This window comes from Alosa sapidissima, chromosome 1 (assembly GCF_018492685.1).
Source record: "Alosa sapidissima isolate fAloSap1 chromosome 1, fAloSap1.pri, whole genome shotgun sequence".
Taxonomy (NCBI): Eukaryota; Metazoa; Chordata; class Actinopteri; order Clupeiformes; family Clupeidae; genus Alosa; species Alosa sapidissima.
The window spans coordinates 26,660,372-26,685,218 of record NC_055957.1 but is presented as its reverse complement, the minus strand read 5'-3'; the positions used below and the strand labels follow the sequence as shown (position 1 = coordinate 26,685,218).

Below are 24,847 nucleotides of genomic sequence, written 5' to 3'. Positions count from 1 at the left end.
AATGGGCAAATGCGGCGTGGCACTGTGTGGAGAGCCGTCCGGCTCTGAAAGGGAGCCAGGGAGATGTCAGAGCCGTGCGCAGCCATGCTTTAGTCACCGTCCCGCCCCTTCCATTCAGTGCTCCCTTTCCCTCCACGGCTTCCTGCCACTGCCTCCCTCGCTCCGATTCATCTCCTCACACTCGCTCCCCGTCCCGTGACAGCCAGGCTGATAGCGGGCTTTTCCCATATCTTCCCAAGCAGGCTGGAGGACCCGAATCAAGTTAGTTCTGCTCTGAGTCCTCAAAGCCCTGAGGACTCCCTGCTGTGCAGGTAACCTGTGCAATGCTGAAAGGGTCATTAATCATGAGGGAACGTCCATCAGAATGTTAGAAGGTGGCTTCTGGGCTGAAGGACAGATGTCAAGCCAGGGCTCATCAGAAGCTGGAGGCTAATCGTAAGTGAGGAGAGTGAAACAAGAGCCTACAATCTCACAGAAATTCTCACGGAAAAGGAATAGAGCTCTGCAGGTCTGCTGCTGCATAATTTAAATATTTCTAATCAAAAAACGTAAAAAATACGTTGCAAGTGTTACACAAGAACATGCTTGTTCCATCAGGAATTCACTGCTTGTCTGGCATCCCATAGGCCCCTATCTGGTTGAATACTATCTGATGTGGAGTATACTAGGCCATCTTTTTAGGAGCACATCTAGAGGCACCCTCATTTTTCTCTCTTTTTTTATTATCAATGAATTTGTTTCCAGAGAATAGGCTAATTTTATATAATTTCATATTGTCATTGATGAAATCATTTCAAAGCAGATCGAGAAAATTACATGATTTATCTCTTGTCTCTTAATTTAAATATTTCTAATAAAAAAACTTAAAAAACACGTTGAAAAAAGGACTATAACTGAAATGCTATAAGAAAAACATGCTAGAAGAAAACAATAATGTTGGACTATAACTGAAATGTTTTACTGCCGCACAATTGATAATACACAAGACAAAATACCAGTGTTACACAAGAACATGCTTGTTCCATCAGGAATTCACTGCTTGTCTGGCATCCCATAGGCCCCTATCTGGTTGAATACTATCTGATGTGGAGTATACTAGGCCATCTTTTTAGGAGCACATCTAGAGGAATACAGTAATTGGGGAGCTATACTGAAGGTACTCATGACTGACTGTTGGAATCAGTCACTCATGGCTCATCAGGGCTCATATACAAAGCACCTCCAACCAGCAGAGAAGTGCCACGAGTGATGACGTGCGAGATGATGTCAGCCAGGCATCTGTTTAATAACCTCTATCAGCAAAGATGTCCGCTCCAGAGACACCGAGTAAGATGCTGGGAGAAAAAACAAGACACTGAGAAAGAGGTTGGGATGTCTCAGGAAAACAGGTTGGGATGTCTCAAGGAAACAGGTTGGAATTTCTCAAGGAAACAGGTTGGGATGTCTCAAGGAAACAGATTGGGATGTCTCAGGGAAACAGGTTGGGATGTCTCAGGGAAACAGGTTCGAAGCCTGAATTCACTCAACCGTTCCAGTTCAGATTGGAGCATGCAGTGACATTGCATGTGTGTCACCAGTGTTGGGTAGGTTACTTTTAAAATGTATTCCACTACAGATTACAGAATACATGCCCTAAAATTGATTTTGAATACTTTGATTACATCAGCATTGGGTTATATTTTTTTAGAAGTAGATCAAACAGTTATGTGAGGTTATGTGATGTTGTAAGACCTATAGCTAACGTCAACAACAACCTGCTTTACAGTGAGGGTTCTTAAGTATAGTACTTCTAATGCATATCCTCACTCAAATGGCAGGTGTAAACTCTGGAGGTTTATCTTTCAATCCAAAGAGCAGTTTAACTGAGCAACCCATCTACCAATCTACACATTCACGACAGTTCCTTTCTCGAGAACAGTTTAGAGAACAGTGGCTGCATCTCCCTCATTTTTTCTCTCTTTTTTTATTATCAATGAATTTGTTTCCAGAGAATAAGCTAATTTTATATAATTTCATATTGTCATTGATTAAATCATTTCAAAGCAGATCAAGAAAATTACATGATTTATCTCTTGTCTCTTATGACTGGGTTATGGTGGGTTGAATGTCCAGAGAGATCAATTATTTTCGTGCCGAAACGAATGACTTAGGCTATGTTTCATCAATGAACTTGAATACGAAGAGAGGACGAGTGTGACTGAAAAGGGGGAGCAATACTTGCATTGCCTTGAAGCAGTCGCAAAAGGCATCACCTAGTTTTCATAACAATCGGCATTAAATATTGAATGAATTAACTTTGTTGTGTAGCAACTAAAACCATCCCTACACCAGAAGACTTTGACAAGATTTGGGAAAGATTGTAGTCTTTTGAGTAAAGCTTGAATGGAGGGCATTGGTTAAAAGACTCCAATCTTTCAAGAATCTTTCCCAAATCTTGTCAAAGTCTTCTGATGTATGGGTAGCATAAGGCTTGCCTACTACACACAGTTTTTTTGTGTAAAATGTAACTAGGCTGCATGCAGCTTCGGCGCATGCATATTTCTGGACTTGTTTCATGCATTTCATTTGTTTCATCCATGGTCATTTCCAAAGGCTTGAATGTGAATACAATGACCCACATCATTACACTCATCGTCATCACAGTTCTCGAAATTGAGATTCAACAATAACCTGTTTCATCAGGTTGTGTTGTGTGTGGCCTAAAATCAGCTGTTTAGTCACTTTACCTGGTTAGCGCTTTGGACTTGTAACCGGAGGTTGTAGCAGGCAGCTCACTGTGCTGGGATTAGTGTGTGCTTCACCTCACTGTGTGTTTTCTGTGTGCTGAGTGTGTTTCACTAATTCACGGATTGGGATAAATGCAGAGACCAAATTTCCCTCACGGGATCAAAAGAGTATATATACTTACTTATGGACCCTTTCAAGAGAGTTCCATTATCAGCATCATAGTACCACATACCACAAGACTTCCTTTTTAACATTCCATATGTTATCTTAATGCAGAGGAAGTAGATTGGGGCCCAAATAGAACGTTCAAGCATTGTTTTTGTTTACCTTGTTGAAAGGGTCTATACTAATCAAGATGACATCCTTAAAATTCTACCTTGCACCAGAGGTGGTCCTACCTTGCATGACGCCCTGGGACACATAATCATTTTGTATTACCATTTCACACAATTCAGAAAAAACAAAATGTGCAGGAACTATGCCTGTATTTATAATATTATGAATGAAATGTGCATTATTTGGAAGAAAGTCGAGGTGTGACTGACTTTAACCCACTAATTCCATTAGAGTATTGCTCTATACAGTGGATCCCCGTCCCCCACCCCCTTGTCTGTTCCATTTTGGAGACCCAAAGGTGAACTGTCTCCTGCGCCCCACTCCCCTTTCCCCTTCTCACACAGCTTCTGTGCACGGCACCTTCTCAGCAAGCAGGGGCGCCTGCAGCTGTAGGGGGCGCCAATTTGCCAATTCCCCACACAGTGAAATGATAGATAATAGAAAAACGCAAGTTTTTTTTTTAAGTGCTCGTGTCGACCCCCATGCCGCCTCAGGCAGCTGCCCACTTCGCCCATGCAAAAAACGACTACTGCAGAACACTATGGAAACAGGCAAACATCCATTCATACAATCATTGCACTGCATTCTACCTTGAGAAAGTGACATGCAAACACATTTCTGGTTTGATTTTCTACTTTGAATTCCTCAAATTCATCAATTCATTTTTACGACCATCTTCTGATCGAAAGGTAGGCCAATTTAATAGGATTCTCACATGTAAACATACCCTGACCGTTTTGAAGAACGACATAAAAAAAAAGCTCAAACCAGCAGCCATTATGGAAAGAGCAGAAGTTGATGGACAGTGCATATGAGGTGGGACCCCAGCATCACAACTGTTGGTTGAGCAGGCTCCTCACAAGATCAGAGAGAGCCTGAGGAGAGATGGTGCTGCCGTGAACATTATCATCCTCAACATCCGGTCTGAGGCAACTCTATCAAGGTGTTTGGAGGACGAGAGAGCTGTGGTGAAGAGCTGTAAGGAGGAGGTCACACCGAAAGGGACCGACAGGTGGACCTGGAGTAATAGGCTTCTGACTTGTACAAGGCCTCAGCTCGAGGAGTATTTCACTGCTCTCGAGCAGGACCTTAGGAATCTGCAGCAGCTCCTGCAGGAGGAGAAAGAGGAGCACAGGATGGAGCTGAGTGCTCTGGAGAGGGAGCGCGTGCAGGAGAGAGAAGGCGGAGAGAGAGGAGGCCCTGCTGTCTGCTCTGATCTCTATGGCCGTCAGCAGACACAAGCGGATGAAAGAGCTCAGGAGCCAGCTACAGTACACTGCTGGTGAGACATGACTGCTTGCTTTCTTAGAGCACTGACAATATTACTCAACAGTGGCCATGAATTGATACTATAAAGTGTATGGAGAAAGTGCATAATGTTTAAAGCACCCAGAATGACCACTGTGTACGTTAATGGCTATATACACATAAACTTGAACTATAAAGTGTCAAAGAGTACCAAAGAGTACCAAAGAGTACCAAAGAGTAACACAGACAGAGTACCAAACACCTGGGTGGAATTGCCCTGAGCAGAAAACCTGGAAAGAGCTGGTGCTTCAATAAACACCAGGCCATCGCTGATGTTTCTCCTCAGGTACTCCTAACACAACAATAATTTCCTATTCCCCAATGCTTTATAGTCACGGCAATAGTAGATGAGAGATTTACTTGCCTTACTAAATGTTCAAAAACTTCCCATATGTATATAGATGATTTTGAATTGTTGTTCAGGATGCTCCCAGCAGCTCAGTGCCTGTAAAGACATAAAGGCAGATCAGCTGGACCTGAAGCAGCTCATGGAGCTGGAGAGGAAGTTCAGGGAGGCCAAGAGGAAGAAACAGCTGATAGCTCTCGCCAAGGCTGAGAAGAAGGCCAGAAAGGCAGAGGCACAGTGGGAAGACCAAGACTAAGAAAACCCAGAAGAAGGATGACCAAGGGAAGGGCATCAAGCCCAAGCGATACTGACATCGCTACATTTTAACCCTGGGTTGTGCCACTTCACAGGGCGAAGACTGACCAAGCCTTTGACCAGGCCGTGAAGGAGGCTCACATTATAATTCTTATTTTTATTATAGGCCTAAATATATTTTGATACAGAGTATTTTAAAAAACAATCACTATTGATAATTAATATGTTTTACTTAAAATAAATACACATTTATATATTAACCATGTGATTTTATTTCTATCATTCCATTATGTATATGTCTATCATGCATATGTCTGCCTAAGTTTATGAATGTCTATGATTACCACAAGAGCATGTACATGTACCTGAAGTGCCTTCAAAAGGCTGTCTTACCTAAAATGAATGATGAATAGGTTAACTTTTACACAGTTCACCTTTCCAGTTGAGGCACTTGCTTCAGGTTTCAGGGCCTGAGGTGCATTCATGGATCCTGCATGACTCTTGCCAGTGCAGTTTACTCTTGCACAATCCCTGCAAGGTGTTTCAGCACCCTGGCCAGAGACCTTGCCAAACATGCAGTTTCAACTTTGCACCATCAAATAGTTTAGAAAAAATGACGGTATGAAAAGTGAAATGCATCAACAAGGGCACACTCATTTATATATTATACAGTATGTCATGGTCAGTGTTGGGTGGGTGGCTTTTAAAGGTACACTATGCAAGATTTACACCTTAATATAACCTTTACGAAGCCAATTTGATGGTCAACGAACTTGTAATAGGCCAATCGTTAACCTAGCATAAGCTATACAGCATAAATGTAGCGAGTCGCTACCAAGAAAACCTTGGAAAACCAGCCATGCAAGAATGACGACCCGACAAATCTCGCGAGAATCATGAAACATTACCTTATCAGTAGATATAGCTCTTTGGAGAGTTTTTGCCTGTTGTTAATTCTTCACCTCCACAACAAAAGCATTTTCATTGTTTACAAGGGGGATAAGTGAGAAGTTTGCTATTTACAACAGCAGAGTAAAATATAAATATATCGTGACAGAGGGAGCTCTAAAAATACATAAAAATACCTAAACCTGCATAGTGTGGGCTACCTTTAAAATGTATTCAACTACAGATTACAAAATACATGTCCTAAAATGTATTTTGTAATGTATTCCGATAGATTCCAATAGACTAACTGAGTAACGTATACTTTGGATTACATCAGCATTGTGTTATATTTTATTAGAAGTGAATGAAACAGTTATGTGAGGTTATGTGAAGTTTTGAGACCCATAGCTAATGCCCACAACCTGCTTTACAGTGAGAATGGATTGATATATGACTAAGACTATGTGCTATGAAACACTATTAATGTCATTATGTTAAAGAGCCTACAACAGAGATTTTTTTTCTGCACATAGGCCCCATTGTCCTACAAAACTAATTTTACATTTCCTGAGAGGTTTTTCTTTTAGACGATCAATATAAACAGAAAGGGAAAGAGAAAGGAGCCACATGATACATAGGCTACATGTTTTTTTTTAAAAATATTTGAATTCAAGTTTGAAAATACAGTTACTTAAATTTTGTATTTTAAATATGTATTCCCATTACATGTATTCCGTTACTTTCCAACACCGTATGTCACATACAGTGACATACATGCAGTGTGACATATGCAGTGAAATTAATGTACATCAATACACTCAACACTGGCCCAATTGCACAAGAGACATCTCTCTCTCTCTGTCTCTCTCTCAGTCTGCTTGGCATATCCCATAATACATGTTACTTGGGCCAAGGGACACTACTCTGGTTTGGTGAGAGAATGCTTGCTTTATTCATTTTTAAATTAGATTTAATGAGATTAACAGACTACAAAGTCTTCCACATAAGGTAACACAAGCTGGCACTCCATGAAATCTTGGCTGGCTCTTGCCATCATTCTGTCAGACTGAACATAAAGGCTCTTGGCAAGACCAGTCAGGGTGCCTAGATGGATAGAGGGCTGTGATGGACAGCAGCGGTGGTCTAGCCCTACTCTTCCAGTGGAACCTTCAAATTAAAGAGCCGTGTGGTCATAAAGAAGTTTTCAGTTTTTAGGGTGTTTGTTCATCTGTGCTATCACAAGCATAGACAGTAGACTACAGCTTCACAAACATTGACCTACTGATGTTGGCATCATACACATCATATCCTCTTTAGGGGACATTCAAAGATACTGTAGAACTCAACTAAACCCTCTATTATATTTCCTAAAAATATGTGTTGTTGTTTATTCATCAACTCCTTCTTTCACTTATTCATTACAAGGCCCTTCTGTGACCTGAAGGGGCCTCATGCCCGGCTTTATCTTTGATGAAGGTTCCTTATGAAAGAATCTCTCAGACTTCATGTCAGATGGGTGTCCCTGCTTCATAATGAAGTTTGTTGTGGAGTGTTTTGCATCTCAGAGTTAATAGGAGGCTAATCCCTCATTCTTTGGGGAATCCAGCTAATTATTGTCCCAGATGCCTCCTTAAAAGTAGTAGATGCACAAAGAAGCGCCAATTATTTGCACATTTAAAGCACTCAACTGTGAGGGTTCTTTTCTTCTGCTCAAGACTTCGTGGCCATCGTGCAATGATTATATTCCCGTAATTGTTTTTGGACTGAAGAGAGTTTAGCATCTTCATTATCTCTGTGAAGAGTCTGAGGTGGAGAACGGCGAGATGTTTGAAAGAGATCATTGTTTTTGGAGATTAGCATTTTCTACTTGATCAGTTTAATGTGGATGCCAGGTCAGGCGTTCGGCGGCTTGTCAAAGCTACTCCTCCACCTTTGGCCTTGGGTCCGATAAATGTGATCACAGACCTGACTTTCAGGGTCAAAGGGTCCAGAGCACTCTTATCCACTAATGGTCAAAGACCATCCACATGGCACAGAAGCTATGAGCACACTATAGGCCATTACTGGCCACAGCCCACGAATGTGTTCAGCAAAGGCACCTATGAAATGTCTCAATTAGGATAGTGTAGCCTATAGATAGGTTTGAATAAAAGCACAGGGGTTTTGGTGGAATAGATGAAAAATAGTATTACAGATAAACAACATAAATGTGACTCAAAAGAAAAAAAATAGAAGCAGATTTGTGTAATAGACCCATCTAAATAAGTGGAAATTATGTAAGGGATTATGGCTGCCGAGGTGTCCCGATATACTGAACTAATGGACTAGGTGGAGGCACATCTCCACAAGATCTCAAGATCTCCACAACATGAAGCAGAGGTTTAGTTTTCTTCCGCTAAGTCCATTCATTCTGTATAACAAATCATATAGATCAAGTTAAAATCTTAAATTCTAGTATATGTTTATATGATTATCAAAAAGTTGTATAGTTTAGCTTAGTTTCACTTATTTTATTGGTGTCTGTAAGTTTACTCTGGTATGTTTTCTATTATGTAGCAATCGAACTGCTCAGCATTTGCACTACACTGCATGGACAAACTGATGCATACCATAGCATTACACTTTGCCAGTACCCTCCTTTGGCAAATATAGCCTACACCGTCAGCTTAGTGACAGTTCTCTGTATATCAAGTGGGTGGTCATTCCCAAGCTGTAATTCCATTTCATAACTATTTTTGTGAATGGGTATGTCCTTTTTTTGTATGGAATTCCCTTTTTGACTGATAAAGTATCTATGTATATCTATTTACATCTAGGGATGGACAAAAATAGCCTACATCAAAATGTATTTTAAAATATCACATAGCCTATTTATGTGTATCAAAATACAGTACAAAATACAGTAGCCACGCCACATATCAAAATAAAATACTGTATTTGTATTTTCATAGCCTAAATACTATATCAGAGATGCACTCAAAAAGTCACAACTGAACTTGTCAAGTGGTACAAACTCGGACCTATTGAGAGCCACAGAATGTGGGCTTAAAGAAACCCAATGCATTGCCTATATTGCCTTAAAATAATGACTTCAAACTCATGGTACACCGACATGCAATACAGAGAATTAAGTCTCTGATATTGAAGTCTCTGCAGTTGGTTTTTAACTGACTGGGTACCATATATAAGCGCTAAATGGTGTTATATTGACACCAAGGGGCATAAATATGTTTTTTTTCCATTGTGTTTCTTTAGGTGATACATGGGGCAACTTTTTGATCAATGTTGCATGGCAACCACATAACTGGTTCCTTGTTCCGATTGGATGATCATGTTAATTTGCCTACTTATGATTAAAGTTCTCAAGAAAAATAAGTTGCCCAATATCAAAGAGAACGTGCCAGAACAATACTCAGGAACATTAACCAGCAACATTGCTCAGAAAGGTGCCTGTGTATCAGCTTTTGAGGACACATACACATCACAGTCAAAGTTGTTCCAAGGTTCTACCAAAACAGGCAAAGTGTGGGTGAGCAAGTAACCATGTGGTTGAGTGAGAGTTGGTGTGAGAGGGAGTGTATTGCATGTGTGTGAGCAACGTACACATTACTCATCTTGCACTGGATCATCTTCCTGAATTTCAATATTCTGATCACAAGTGTGGGCCAGCCAGAGGCTTCAATCTTATGTCATCACATCACCAAAAGTATTGGTTTTACCAAAAAAGATTTTGCAGTATTTTTAAATGACAAAAAACTATTTTGTATTTGAAATACGCATTAAAAATACTGCCCACCCTGCCCATACAGTAGAAGTCTTAAAGGAAGTGATCGTTGTTTCTCCTTACAACCACTAGAGCGCAGCAGAGAAACACTGGATACATGTATGATCATTCACCTCAGATTTCACAGAAATGAAAACAAATGTGAGCATGACAACAGAAAATTCAGACTCAAATGTAACAATTTCATATAAAATGAAAATATAATCTTTCACAACTATAAGTAAAATAAAATGCTGGAACTTATTTTTTTTCTAGTCCTTTGGCCAATAGCATCTATACTGGATCTGAAGTTTTTAACCACTGAAATAAGCATTTAAATTTAAACAGTATGCGTATACAGCCTTGCGGCCTAACTATTGCTTGGGTAGATTCAACTAAGCCTTACATTTATGTAGCATACCGGGTCCTGGCTTCATACACACCATTCAGACCCCTTATGACGAGATATTAGTGCTTGTATGTTGTACATTGACCACTGCAAGACTTTCAAAAGAACTTGGAAGCCTTTTCAGTCTTATTATTTTATTTACACGAGTAAGATAAAAGACAAGCAAACCAAAAATCCTTACTGTTCTTTTTTATCATTAAACAATAATACATATATCATGAATATTCTAATTACTCAAACAGTACACCAAATCCTTTATAAAAGCTCAATCCACATCCACCTGTAGATCTGCAATTTTAATAAAGCTTTCAGTTTCTGAAAAACCCCGACACCCTAAGTGCATAGGAGTACAGTTGTATACAATTGTTTATAGAGTAATGTTTTTAAAATGAAATGTGCAAATAACTCTCTGAACTGTTCCATACCTTATACGTTTACTTCTACTGTATGTCTACTTCACTGCACATTATGTAGGCAGGTATCCACGTTTAATGAATGAACGAGACATATAAACCAAAAGTAATTGATTACAAATAAAAAATATACAGAAAACAGACTTGTAGAAGGCACATTGTGTGCTGTAGCCATGGGATGGCCGGCAAACAGCTAGTCTGAGCCCAGTTCCACTGCTTGCCCGAAAGCACGGAATTCGAGGTAGCCAGGGCCCTAGAGGCTATGGAACTCTCCACATCAGCCCTGTAGTCTCAAACGCAGAAAGGCCTCATCGTGCATTCATGATGTAGGTCGTTCTGATTCTTTTTTTTTTTTTTTTAAATAAGAACTATTTGATACCTGAACAGATGTGCAAGAGCAAGCCAGTGTCTCTTACAAACCTTTGTGGGATTGTTTCTGTGAGCAGAAGTGGTCCTTACCCACAACTTATTGATCCCCAAATGCTGATCCCAAATTTCTTTTCTATCAAATATTTACTGACAAAAGCCCCCAAATGTCTACACCTTCTGATTCTCCAGTCAACATCATAATTTTCACTGATCTTTAAAATCAAAACCAAATAACTAGATTACATCCCAGGTACACACAGGAGCTGTTAAATAAATCTCTATATGCCAGATGCATCTGCATGCAGGACGAAACAAATCTTCTGAATGAGAGGCATGCCAAATAAAGGCAAAACTCCTTTTCCAATTCTGAGAAATGGCCTGGATCCAGAGTTGCTATCAGTATTGAATTTGAGTCCCACTGATGCAGAACCATCAATACCTTAGACATCTGCCTTTTCATAAGGTCAGCGCCAATGACTATCTGACCCTTTATGGTAAAGTAGGAGAATATTCATGTCAGAATCATGTAAATTGTTTTCTTGCTGTGGTTTAAGGCATTCTGAACATTCTGAAAAAGCAGCTCAGAGTAGAGACATTCGCCCCAGAGAGAAGCATGGGCACATAGGCTGGACAAAACCAGCTGCACGAACATCAGAAACCAAGTGTTGTGGGCCTTTCCTCTTAGTTAGCAGCCCACAGTACACAAAGGCAAGATTACAGGGCTTTTTAAACTTAATTATACATAGTATAGTCTTATTCCCAAAACGGCCTACAGAATGCATCACCATGAGGTCTTATTAACAGAAAGGGCCCTGGAACACGTCGAACAGGTGAACAGTGAAAGGTTGAAAGAGGAGACAAACATAAAGAAAGAGTTTGTGTGTGTGTGTGAGAGAGAGAGGGGGAGGGAGAGGGAGGGAGAGAGAGATAGAGTGAGAGCGAGCAAGAGAGAGAGGGGGGGGCTTTACAATCCTGATGTGTTTGCTTTGGTTTTGGCAAAAATGGTACTCCTTAACCCTCCTGGCCAAAGTCCTCTGTGAACTTCTTGAGCTTTTCCAGATCCTGCTCGTTTACCGTGGGTTTTGTGTTTGTCAGGGACCTCAGCATGTCAGACTGCAGACAAGAGGAGCACATTTAAAACACCTTGTTGGCTTTAACAATGTTACATCATCATGCATTTCTTAGCAACAATAACAAGCATAGGTGTGGTCTAAACAGTTTTTTAACCACAAAAAGTTTGATATTTTTAACATTGTGCTTGCAAATTCTATTATATTAACATTTATTCATTTCGCAGACACTTTTATCCAAAACGACTTACAGCAGTAGAATAACATTTAAGCTACAGAGCTACAGCAATAGAATAACATTTAAGCCAGTGGTTCCCAAACTTTTAACAGGCATGTACCCCCTGAGACATTATGATCTTCCGGAGTACCCCCAACACCACCAATTGTTAACAAGTTTTTTTTAAATTGTTTTATTAATATTTATTTTTATCAATTTTGTCAAGAAAAGTGAGTAGGATCATAAACATATGATACAAATCTCATCAATAGTCAACATATGATAGGCCTACAAATGTGCTGAATATAATTATTTTAAATAGATCTGCACCTAATCTCACACACAATCGTCTTGTTGAATGCAGTGATCTTATCTGCTAGGTGCTTGTCTTTGCCTTGTAACTGGAGATTTGAACTCATCTCACAACCTCGTTCAAAATCTCATTCAGGTCGGGACTAACTAAGCTGCCTTGACACGAGCGCCTCCCTATGAATAACACAGTGCGTCCATTGCGCATCGGGTGCTACCTGGGCCTAGGCTACAGATAAAAAAATAAATTTAAAAAATCCTGTTTTTCACGTCAGTTCGCGCCCCACCTGGCATGTCTCCGCGGCCCACAGTTTGAGAAACGCTGTTTTACCCTCTCTGTCTCCACTCTCGAATATTTTGTTAATGCGGAGAAAATAAGTTTTTAATGTGCAGTGCAAATGCAGAAGTTAAGTTACCAACGTGGGATAGAGAAAACGTTTGAAAAGGCATATGACTGATATTTTTTTTGCGTACCCCCTGAAATCAGTCCACGTACCCCTGGGGGTACGCGTACTCCAGTTTGACAACCGTGGATTTAAGCTATTACATAATCGCACATCATGCAATCTTATATAGTGTGCAAATTCTTAGCATACCTGCCCCCATCCTTTACCTCGTCACACCAGCAATGCCAATGTATGTGCTCTAGAACTCACCATAGAAACAATCGGCTCCAGCAGCTTCTCCCCAGGCACTTCCATCCAGGTCATCTCTATGGCTTGAGGGTCACCAGGGGAGCACGGGGTCAGGAGGTCATCGATAAGCATGTTGGGATTGTCCCTTGAAGGCCCCCGTACCTTCAGAAAGACAGCAATTCAATATACCTGAAAATGACTTCATTTTCATCAAATTATAATATTTGCAGCTTCCATTATATGTGCACATATATGAATGAACATATTACAGAGCACAGGGCGCCATGGCTCTATGTCAAAGTATCACCTTTCTGTAAAATCGTTCAAACTTAAAGAGAACCCCAGCGGTTCCCCAGGTACCTACCCGTTTGAAGTGTGTGGCTGATTGGACCTTCCGCACCGGCTGCATGAGGGCATCTCGCACGATGACGCTGATGTCGGCACCCGAGTAGCCGTTCGTTTTCTTGCCCAGCGTGACAAAGTCGGATTCGGTGAGGCTGGAGGCCGTGGTGCCCAGGTGCAGCTTGAACATGAAGGAGCGCGCGTGCTCCTCAGGGAGGGGGATGTAGATCCTCTTCTCAAAGCTGAAAGGGCCAAAGGGAAGAACATGATTTAATAATAATAATAACAATAATAATCCTTATACTGCTTGGTTGAATTTTACACTTATTGACAGGGATACATTTTTTAAGGTTTGAGCGCTATTCGACCATTGAACTCACACAGAGTTCATTTGAGCTATACATTAAGATCTCCACAGTACCCCCCGGCAGGACTCAGTGACTGACATGCACGTCAGTAACCTGGTTATAATCAAAATTAAAATATAAAGTATCCTGGTTTTGTGTTTGCGCATGTAAACATCATATCTCAATTTCAGAACCCCAGATAAAGAATTCGGAATACTCGATTCTAAGTTTCACAATTTGGTTGGAGAAGCGTTTAATAAGTGTGTGTGTGTGTTTTTGCGTCTTGACAAACATGCTGGATGTGACATTGGGGGTGTGGCTACATCGTTGATTCTACCTTTGAGTTCGAGGTTCGAGATTGAGATGTAATTTCAATCGATTTCGACTTAAAATCGTAATGGTGACACCCCTAGTAATACACCTTATCCTGGTTTCTCATGCAAGCGTGCACGACTGTGCTAACAGAACTTCATTGATGCTAACTGGGATACTGTTATTCATCATGTGTAGGGGATATTAATAACCAGGTTTCTAATATGATCAAAATCAGGATAAGCCTCATAACTGGGATACTGAAGTGCATGTAAACACAGTCAGTCAGAAGCTCCACTCCAACTTAGGAGACAAGCACCTAAGCAGTCAGTCCTGAAGGAAAAAAATCCAGTCCTTCCTTTTATTATTTCAGATATCAGCAAGATCATCGTATAGCCTCTCGGAAAACAGTTCGGGGAGCTCATGAAAATGTATAGCTGCTCTGGGTCTACTTAGTCTACTGAGAAATGACGCACTGACTAACACTGAGGTCCTGCTGATGGGGGCCATTAAGGGAACGGAAGGCCTTCATTCAAAGCTAATTGCATTCATTGTTAGGAGCACCACTCTGGATTATCAGACATAACATACAAGCACCCAAACACTGGACGAAGCTAGTTGGAGGGTTGGGTCATTCAGAGATGAGGAACACGGTATGAAAGTATACAAAGACTGCAGAAATAGCACCACTTTACAATAAAGTTATAACGCATGAACACACTGGTGACACCCTGATCTTAGATGCAAACACATCCAAATCACTATGCAAACATAGCCCAGCTATCACTGGTTTCCTGTTGTAGCGTCTTGCCTGCTATAATATGAGAAGAGACACATGGACTATAATGGGAACAGGAACCAAGACGGACAGATGAGCACTGCATTTCCTCAGTGCAACTACAGTGGCTGGAGTAAATCAAAAATGATTTGAATAGAACTGGCAGGCAGGCAGGCATCCAGTCAGAGGTCATCAAATATTACTGTACTAATGTCAGAGAACCAACTCTTGCCTGCATGTGTCTGCAAATAATGTAGACATCTATTGAAACATATACCCATGGTACAAAGCATGAACAACTCTCAATCTCTCTTGATTAACGACTCCTTAGATCCAGGGAGAGTCTTACCGTCTCCTGATGGCGGAGTCCAGAGTCCAGGGGATGTTGGTGGCCCCCAGCACCAGGATTCCCTCATTGTCATTCCCGACTCCTGCACATACACATTATCCCATTTCAGCTAATCAGTCCCAACAATTCATGAGCACATACATTAACTACCTGTACCGACACACACACTAATAAAAGTTAGATTTGAAGTCAGACACACACACACACACACACACACACACACACACTCCTCCGAGTTACTGGTCCTCACCCTGCATCTGGACCAGGAACTCGGTCTTAATCCGGCGGGCAGCCTCGCTCTCATTCTCACTCCTGGAGCCGCACAGCGAGTCAATCTCATCGATGAAGATGATGGAGGGCTTGTGCTCCCGGGCCATACTGAACAGGCTCTTCACTAACCTACACACAGACAGGGGGAAAGGTGACATTGGACATTATTGTAGGTCACAACTAATTGATTCAGGCTGGTGGAGCCAAGAACACTGCCATTACAGAATAACAATAATAAAAAATCCAGATAATCTTGTTCAAGGAGCTAAAGGTATTGCTGCGCTATTTCGGTCACCACCTGTGAGCTAACCACAGGAGGATGGTCATTTGATGCAAGCCTCACAACCACTACAAAGTAGGGAGCTTGTCCAGGCTTACATTAGCATTCAGAGAAGGAGACAGACTGGACTTAAAAAGATGTTCAGATCAGCTCTTGAAGTGTGTATTTACTGCTCTGTAATCGCTATTTATGGGTTGTATTCAGCAAAAAGCAACACAACTAAACTTCTACAACATTCTTTGCAATCTTCAGCGGTCTGCTTCATCATTTCATTTAATTTCAATCATGCTTACAGATTTCCACAAACATATGTCAGAAACGCCAGAAGCCAGATTAATGAACCACTCACTTTTCACTCTCCCCCAGCCACTTGGACACCAGATCTGAGGAGGAGATGGAGAAGAATGTGGAGTTGTTGGCCTCAGTAGCCACAGCTTTGGCCAGGTATGACTTCCCTGTGCCAGGGGGACCAAACAGAAGGATGCCCCTCCATGGAGTTCTTTTTCCTGATGGGAAATAGGAACAGGACATTTTTGGTCAGAGGAGAAAGCTTTGGTATAAACAACATGGTTCATAACAATGGCCACTGTGACATTGCTCTAGTCAAATCTAACTAGGTGCCATAATCCAATCAAACTAAGTGGTGCAAAGTGTACACAGTTGCAGTCTTTTACATGTTAAGGTATGCATTCTCTAAAACAGAAGAAAGAAACAACTCACTGGGGGGTCAAGTGGTGGGTAGGCCTACATGATTATAGTGATGTTTATGCTATTTGGCAGACACTTTTGTCCAAAGCGAAAAGCCTACTTAAGCCTAATAATAATAATAATACAACAATTTCAACAATAATAACAACCAAAAACTCATAACCAAAAACTATAAACCGCAATTGTGAAAGAATGAATTAATCAAGTACAGGGAGAATTGATAAGTTCACTTTTTTAATTCACCAATTTTAGTTCACCTATTTAATGGCATATCTGTGAAAGGTCATTAAGTGGTAAAACTCCTAACAGAAGAGCCCTATGCTCAGAGCCATTGGGCTATTCTCTAAAGAGGTTTACTACTTACCCAGTTAATCTATTTGGTGCAATTAATAAACATTGTACTTGGAACACCCCCAGGGAACACCCAGTAAATACAAACAATAATTTATGCCTCTCAGGTGTGGGAGGGACTCTGGGCAGGACACTGAAGGGTGAGGCTGGATTTGTTTACCTGGTAAGTGCCACAGTAACTTCCACCTGTGCTGCCAACTTCACTTTTAACAACATGACCTCATATATGGAACTACAATGAACATATTTTGTGAACATAATTGTTTTGTACTCTGTACATATTTCCTGGGTTAGTGAAGCCACTTTTTTACTGCCACTATCTCTATTGCATCTGCATTGACATTAATCTATTTTTTATTAGTTTTTCTACCTGTGAAGAGGTGAGGGAATTTGATAGGCAAAATGACTGCTTCCTTCAGTGCCTCTTTTGCTCCTTCTAGTCCAGCCACATCATTCCACTTGACATTTGGCTTCTCCATGACGATGGCACCTGTGTGAGAAAACAAAAATTAGACTATATTCTCCCTACATTAAATCTGAGAGCAGGTCTTCCCTGAGCACAAATACGGTATCTTTCTCCACCACAACATTGTTCCCTGTATTAGTATACAAGGTTAAACATCTAGTCAGATATAGAATTGACCTTTCGCTAAGCGCCACCCTTAGAACGCTGATGAGCCAATGACAGTCCAGCCTCAACGGGACTCGACATCAGCTCGGACAACTCCATAAGAAAACAACAGGGAGGAGGCATAAAATGACAAATTAATGGTTATTTATGGAGTTTATTAACTCAAAAAACCCGGACGGATAACCATGGTCAAACGTTTTGCATGAGGGACGCGTAATACTGATAGCCGGTACCCCGAGAGGCTAGAAATGGGGGTATATTTTCATCAACAGTAGCCTACAGGACGTCTCTCGCGTTTGCAACAGCTCAACGTAATTTAGGCTACTAGGCCAACAACGTGGGCACAGGTTCCCTGTTAAATCCCAAGATGAAAATGCTCATTAATCAACTATTATATTCTTACTACATCAAATATTAATGTAACCGAACATATCTTAGTATCAATCTTCCACTAGCTAGCTAGCTAGCATTAACGTCAGTGGTTTTGGCACGGTGATTTGCACAGCTACTCGCCACAACTGCTTGTCACCTTGTATGTATTCTAAAGTTTTGAATACACCCCTTCATAGCATAATTAAGTCCCTTTTGATAGCTTCTGGAGGAAAGTAAATCCTTTAACCAACAAAACGTCCTCAAAGCCTGCTTTCATATACTGTCAGCTGCCATTGTCCACAATGTATTTTTAATCAAGTCTGATTTGTTTGTCCGAGTTTTCACACGGTAACAATGGGGGGCGGGGCTTAGCGACAGGTCAATTCTACAGCCTGTTCTCCACAGCACATGTTGTACCTTCATGGCTATTCAGGTGTGGTTCATCTGAACCCAGGCAATTGCAGAAAGACTACAATTCAAACCAAAATATTTTTTTGTTTGTTTAAAGAAGCCCTATGCAACAATTTTAGCAAAAATGACCTTAATTATGCAGGTTGAGAGTCGTTCTGATGGTTCTACAACACTTTTTGTGTCGTTTGGTGGGTGGTTCGTCTCCACCTAGTGCTTCTCTGCGGAAAAAACGAATATGCAACTTTCTGGTCCCGTCCCGAACAAATCCGGATGTGACTCAGCGGAAGTATCCAATCGAGTCTCGAAAATGTAGTCAGATTGTAGTTTCTAAGAAGACTGCAAAACGGACTCCCAGACAAGTCTACCTCCCTGAAATGGCTTTTTGCAGATTGGGATGTCTGGACTCTGACTTGGCTTTGTTGCTGTTGAAACTGTAAGTAGCCTACCCTTGGGTGAACTTCGTTTTTGTAATGTGGTTTGATAGTCTCTTGAACAATGTGTTTGCTCGACCGTTTTATTGTGAGCCCTGTATGTGTTTAGCTTGGATTCTTGATGGCTAGCTCGCAAGCTAGTGGGGGTTTAGCGTAGCAGTCACTTGCTACCGAAGCTGCAGGGGGAGCTATGTCGTGAAAAATGTGAGCCCAAATCAGGCGAAAACCCAGAAACAGCGAAGGAATAACCAGACCTGCATAGGGCTTCTTTAAATGAAGGCATAGTTCATCCAAGCATCAGAATTATAAACATGTAACCTCTTCTGTTCATTTCAACACATTCAATGAAGGCTAATGGCCAATAAACTCAGAGAGACCTGAACGATATGTAGCTACATTAGTCTAATGTAAATTTAAATAGATAACTGAGAAATGCCACACGAAGCTGTCAGCACCACATGTGTCAAGCTGTAAAGAAATGTGAATGTGGGCCGTGACTTACCCTGCAGTTGGTTTTGAAACTTCTTCTTCTCTGGGTCCTCACCCCCTTCATCACTGTCATTGCTAAAGCATTACCATAAACCATAGTGATCAATCACATGCAGCTTTGTTACAGAACTCTAAGTCTCATTCAGCAAGCCCTGAATGTGATACTTTAATGCAATTTTCAGCACCTTTTACGAGGAACCGTTTTTGGTAACCCCTCCACTTACATCAAGAATACCAATATACACTACCAGACAAAGTGGACACACACACACACACTCTCTCTCTCTCTCTCTCTCTCTCGCTCTCTCACCCTTTGTCATCAGACTGAGATTCTTTCACCGGCTTGGCTGGTGCTTTCTCTTTCTTCTTGAGATACTCTTTCAGTTTCTCCGCTCTGTCCAGGTACTCAGCGCACTTTGCCCTGATGCTCTGTTTGGCTTTATCTCCCTGAGCCTCATCTGAAGAAAGGGATCACAAACACAACAACAGCCCATATAAACAATGGCAGCACTTTTTTTTTGACAACATATCATCAAAATGAAGAGAAAGACTGGCCACAGCTTAGCTGTATTACATCATTGGCAACGGTCACAATGGATAGAGGGACATGAGAACATTACATAAGATAGAAAGGAGAGAATATAGGAAATGACAACATGCAAAGGTCCATACTGACTTACATTTGACCACATGGAGGAAGTACTGAACTGCATGCTGGTACAGACGCAAAGCCTCCTCGTAATTCTGGGCCTTGTCCTCTTGAGCTGCTTTGCTGGCCAGATCTATTGCTTTCTGGAAACAAGTAAAGGTAAAGCATTACAAACCGTGGATTAATACAATCATCTGAGAAAACTTACTGGTGGTCTTTTTAATTTTCTTCAAGACAGCACAGCAGTTATCTTGTCTTCACAAACTGTTGTAACCATAGAGTTATCTGACTAGGTATAATAAATCTGCTCAGCCCAAAATCTGCTAGAAACTGAAAGAAGCTCACTATTCCCAAATGATACAAAGGCCACTACGAGAGATTATGTCAACAGTGACAAATCACTTTGCTCTGATGCATAAATGGAAAACATTTTGCGTTGAAAGATTACAGGAATTGTCTATACACAAAAATGTCGCTCATTCTGTAATGTTTACTAGCAATGTAGGGATGATTAATGTTTAATGCTGATCTCCTAGGGAGAGATTTCTCTTGAACTAGGCCTAGCTCATCATAGCTAACATTAGCTGCCTAGTTGGAAGTTCACTGCGTGTGTCATCTATTTCACCAGAACTCATCTTACTCTAAAGCTGATACATTACAGACATCTAGCAGTATTGATACAGACAGCTACAATATGAATACGTGGGCAAATTGTTTGAGTAGGCCGTGTTAAGTCACGTTCGCAGATTAACAACAAACATCAACTAGCTGGCTAACAGGCTTAGCTTTCACACGACAAGTAGCCCAATTTCGCTTGAATCATATTATTCAGTTGAAAACTTAACCAATTAACTGTTATAAATAGTTTGCTTGACCAGTGACCAAAGGTGCTAATCAAATGTAATTTTGCATGGGCTAATAATTGAGTCTGCTAGTAGGGTTAGCTGTCAATAGCTAGCTAATAACTTAGAACAGCTATCGGTTAGCATGTCGGTTGCCAAAATAGCTGGTAACTTGACGTTAGCTGGCGTTACGGCGCAACAACCATGATACGTGTATCATGTTTTATTTAAAAATATATACTTAAACTTGACTTGTAACATTCTTTAATAAGAGTTAAATAACCAGATAACTTCAGCCAACCTCCCTGACAAACTAACGTTAGCTAATAAGCTATCTTTCTAGCTATGCTATCTTACAACTTACCTGTAAGTTATTGTTGGCAGCCATGAGGGCTGATTACTAAAGAAAACTTACAATATTTAAGTCAATATGACAGTCACTACTTCAAACTGCACTTTTACCAACGAGTCCGTCCGGGGACACCCCAATCCAACTCAAACTCTGTGTTTTTAAGTTTCTTCTGAAGTCTTAACAGTACAGTGAAAACTTCCGCATTAAAATGTCGAATGTCACTTCCGCCTGCAGTGTTCATGTGAGAGAAACTGTGGTGACGTCACGAACAAACCATACTACATTCTTTCAGCAAAGACTTTGCTTCCAGGCATCTTTGTTTAACCAGAGATTGTCTAATAATGTCTACCCGTAAACGGGCTCTGGTTTAACTTAGGCGTTGTTCAAATAAGTAGGCTAAACGATCTATAGAATCCGTGCAGTGTCTCACTGCTCACTGTTGGTTATGCCCCTTGAAAATCAGAAGTGATGAAGGGTCGATTGAGATTTGAGAAGCAGTCTGGTGTTAGCCAAGCTTGCAGTGCCCATCATCACAGAAGTGTTTGGATTACAGAAGTTTTAACCTGAAACAGGTCATCTCTCACCAAGGTATTCTTATGACTCAAAACAAGTAGCCCAAAGACAGTATAGGCTAAAGCTATGCATGCAGTAAAACATTCAATTAGCCTATGGATATAATTATATTATATTTAGTTTCTATCTGTCATATTAGGAGAGTTATAGCTAACAGATTTCAACCAGAAATTCAAGGCTTATATGATTGTCACTGCTTCGAAGATACCAGAGCTCAATGCTGAAAAGTATTAATCATAGAAACATTATGCATGTCATGGGTTAAACTTAAATGTAGCAGTTTGGTTCCAGATTGATAATTCAGTTTTATAGTATCTGCCCAATTAATTTAATTTAATTTAATTGTGTCAACCTTAAAATAGATTATAATTATACTCTACAATATTCAGATGATCTGACCCTATTCCACACATACGTTACACAATTTCTTGTACAGGCCATGGCTCATTCCAAACTGGCCCATTGAGATGCAGTCTTTCTTAGCTTGCCTACCTGTGTAGTGAGATCAATACAGATTATTAAAAATGCAGCAGCGCATCTAGTCTTTAATCAGCCAAAGAAGACATATGCATTAGTTACTCTCCATTGGCTTAAATTCATAGCCTTCACTCTGCCCTGGACACTGACTGGATCTGCCCCTTTCTATTTTAATTCTGTGATATAGACCCCCCCCCCACCCCACACACACACACACACCTCCGTCTTGATCACTGTACTACTCTGATAAGCTTCTGCTTTGTCGGCCTTCCATTAATACTAAAAGGTCACAGTCAATACACAAGACACTCTGTGATTCCTCTTTGGTGGAATGAGTGAATGAATTCTAGCAATAGTTTGGGGATTTTCAGGAAGCATTTAAAATCTCACCTGTTTACCTTGCATCTATTTAATGGATTCTCTTTACAGAGTCATGGTTTGTATGTTTATGGTTATTGTTATCATGAATATTATTATGAAAGTTATTGGTATTGTCATACATGTACGTTGCTTTGATCAAAAGTGTCTAAAACATAAACATAGTTGCATGATATGTAACACTACTATTGCTGAAGACCTGTTTGTTATCTAGAATATCTTGGAGTTCCTCCACTCTGTCCAGATATTGCTTGCACTTGTCTCTGATCTTCTGGTTGCCCTCTTTACCCTGTGGCTCACCTGCAGAAAGAGAAACAAAGATGGATAGGTAGGCAGTGTGTGTGTGAGAGAGAGAGAGAGAGAGAGATAGAAAGAGGGAGAGAGAGAGAATGTGAAATACTTCATTTTACAGTGAGTGTATTAGATGGTAAATAAATTGTGACTTACGTTTCACTATATGCAGTAAATATCGCACTGCATGCTGGTAAGACTTAATAGCCTCTTCATAGTTGCCTGCCTCATCCTCCTGGGAGGCCTTGTTTGCCACAGCTATGGCTTTCTTAAATAAGAGTTGTTTTGAGCAAAATAATATTAATACAATACTCATTGTATATATATAGCATATTGTATATATATAGCATATAAGCCCCTTATTACAGCTTCTCTGGTGATAAGACCACCTAATAGATGCAGGGCCCAAAAGCACCCATAGGTTACCATATTGAGGCAATTATTGGTAAACTTAAAACAAATATATTTTTGTATCTGAATATTTTAAATAAATATGTACTGTAGGTTACTGTAGCCTAGGCTACTCTACCAGAGTAAACAGCTTTACTAAAATTCATGAGTGTTCTGATCATAAACTGTAAAATGTATTGATGTCACAGTAGTAGGCTATAGGCTACTAATAACAACGCAGGTTACCCATAATAAATGATTGTCCCAGAGGATAACCTATCTGTAGCTAAAAAAATATCGAGTTCAAGTCTACAGATGATCACAGATGTCTATGTTATCTGATTGACATTTTTTTACTGTAGTTTGATCAATATCCTAGTCAGATCAGAAGGTAGCAAATAGATCTCATTGCATTCCACAAGACAGACAACGCTACAACAGCGAGCCTAGTCTATCCCTTGGACAATTTGTATGATCTGTTGTAGCCTAATAGTTAAGTTTTTAATATAATTCTTTACCCTACCTGTAAACTTGTTGGCTCCATAACCTGGCCGTTTTTTAGTAGCAGTCTACTCCAATCGCATACATTAGTCTACAGCCATGAGATTCTGTTTCGTTTGAGTGTTTCCTTCATTCTTGCCTGTCACGTTCAGAACAATCAGGAAGTGCAACTAGTATACGCCTCTTGCCATGCCATGGCTAGGTGGGTGAGTCATACCTTGTGACAATGCTCTTCTATGCAAGTGGGCCTACACAAATAAACCAAAGTTCCAGCTGAGTAGCATACATTTTAGGGTTACTTAAAGATTAAAGATAGTTGAAAAATAATAGTTCAGGAGTTGCCTAGAGGTGATGTTTCTTTGACGGCATAGCTAGAGCGTGTGTCAAAAATGACATAATCATCCACCCCCCCCCCCCCCCTCCTTTTTTGTTTTTGTTTTACAACAAGGTGGTTTTAGAGTGGAGGCTACACGCACGTAAACGCCGTTTACGCGCCTCCTGAAATTCGGAATAGCGTTTACGCACAATTGTGTTTATGTTGGCAATTACAATTGTCTATAGTTTCATATTGTAAGTTTCATATTGTTGAACCTGGCCTGCGCAACACAGTTTCCATATTGGCTCTGCATTATGGTGTCAATGGTCTTGCGGCAGTCAGCAGGAAATTACACACCGCATCTCAAATTAGTTTGGATAATGAATGGATTTTTAAAATGGATACCTATGAAGCGTCAAGACAGCATCCCTTCTACTGATTATGACAGAAACGACCTCGACTACAAGCCCAACGTGAGTTAGCCCCAGAAACAATACAAAACTTAACTTTTTTGAGGTTAATTTGGTGCGCGGTAGACTCACTGAGTCAACAAGGCACGAAGTTGACATTATTAGGTTACCTCAGACACGAAGTTGCAAGTCAACTCTACCTTTTCCCATTAGCCTAAGTTACAAGTAAAATTCAGGATACAGTAAAGTCAGATAGATAACTAGTTGTTATTTCATGCATTCTCTGGCATTTAAGCCACTGGAAGCTAGTGACAAACCCATTGCTAGTCAGCTTTGTTAATATTAACCAACCACGGGAAACCGCCTTTGCGATTTAGCTTGAAATAAAGTTTAATTTTTCATAATTATCTCACCAATAAAATACAATCTTGGGTACAAAGTCATCACAACTTATTGTGGATGATGCTACATGGCTTCACATCCCAGACATAATAAAGTCCTAAGAGAAATAACTGGGCAAGTTTTCTCTGACAGGCATATGAAATGATAGAG

At 40.5% G+C, this 24,847-nt stretch overlaps 1 protein-coding gene and 1 long non-coding RNA gene across 3 annotated transcripts; one reads left to right on the top strand and one right to left on the bottom strand.

The window, feature by feature from the left end:
- Positions 1–10,149: 10,149 nt before the first annotated feature.
- vps4b (vacuolar protein sorting 4 homolog B) lies at positions 10,150–23,739 on the bottom strand. Of its 2 annotated transcripts, XM_042111757.1 has the most exons (13): positions 23,592–23,739; positions 22,835–22,946; positions 22,587–22,687; positions 19,797–19,908; positions 19,427–19,574; positions 19,130–19,191; positions 17,153–17,272; positions 16,073–16,229; positions 15,424–15,572; positions 15,174–15,255; positions 13,410–13,629; positions 13,067–13,207; positions 10,150–11,927 (listed from the first exon to the last, which is right to left on the bottom strand). In XM_042111757.1, the coding sequence occupies exons 1-13, from the start codon at positions 23,610–23,612 to the stop codon at positions 11,826–11,828; spliced, it is 1,527 nt and encodes a 508-aa protein (XP_041967691.1). In that variant the 5' UTR covers positions 23,613–23,739; the 3' UTR covers positions 10,150–11,825. The 2 variants fall into 2 exon arrangements, with proteins under 2 accessions (XP_041967691.1, XP_041967698.1); XM_042111764.1 differs by lacking the exons at positions 22,587–22,687; positions 22,835–22,946; positions 23,592–23,739 and adding an exon at positions 20,972–21,188.
- Positions 11,612–14,013, top strand: LOC121677461. Its single transcript, XR_006020973.1, has 3 exons — positions 11,612–11,702; positions 12,018–12,022; positions 13,996–14,013. It is a non-coding gene; the product is annotated as an uncharacterized LOC121677461 (long non-coding RNA).
- Positions 23,740–24,847: the final 1,108 nt, after the last annotated feature.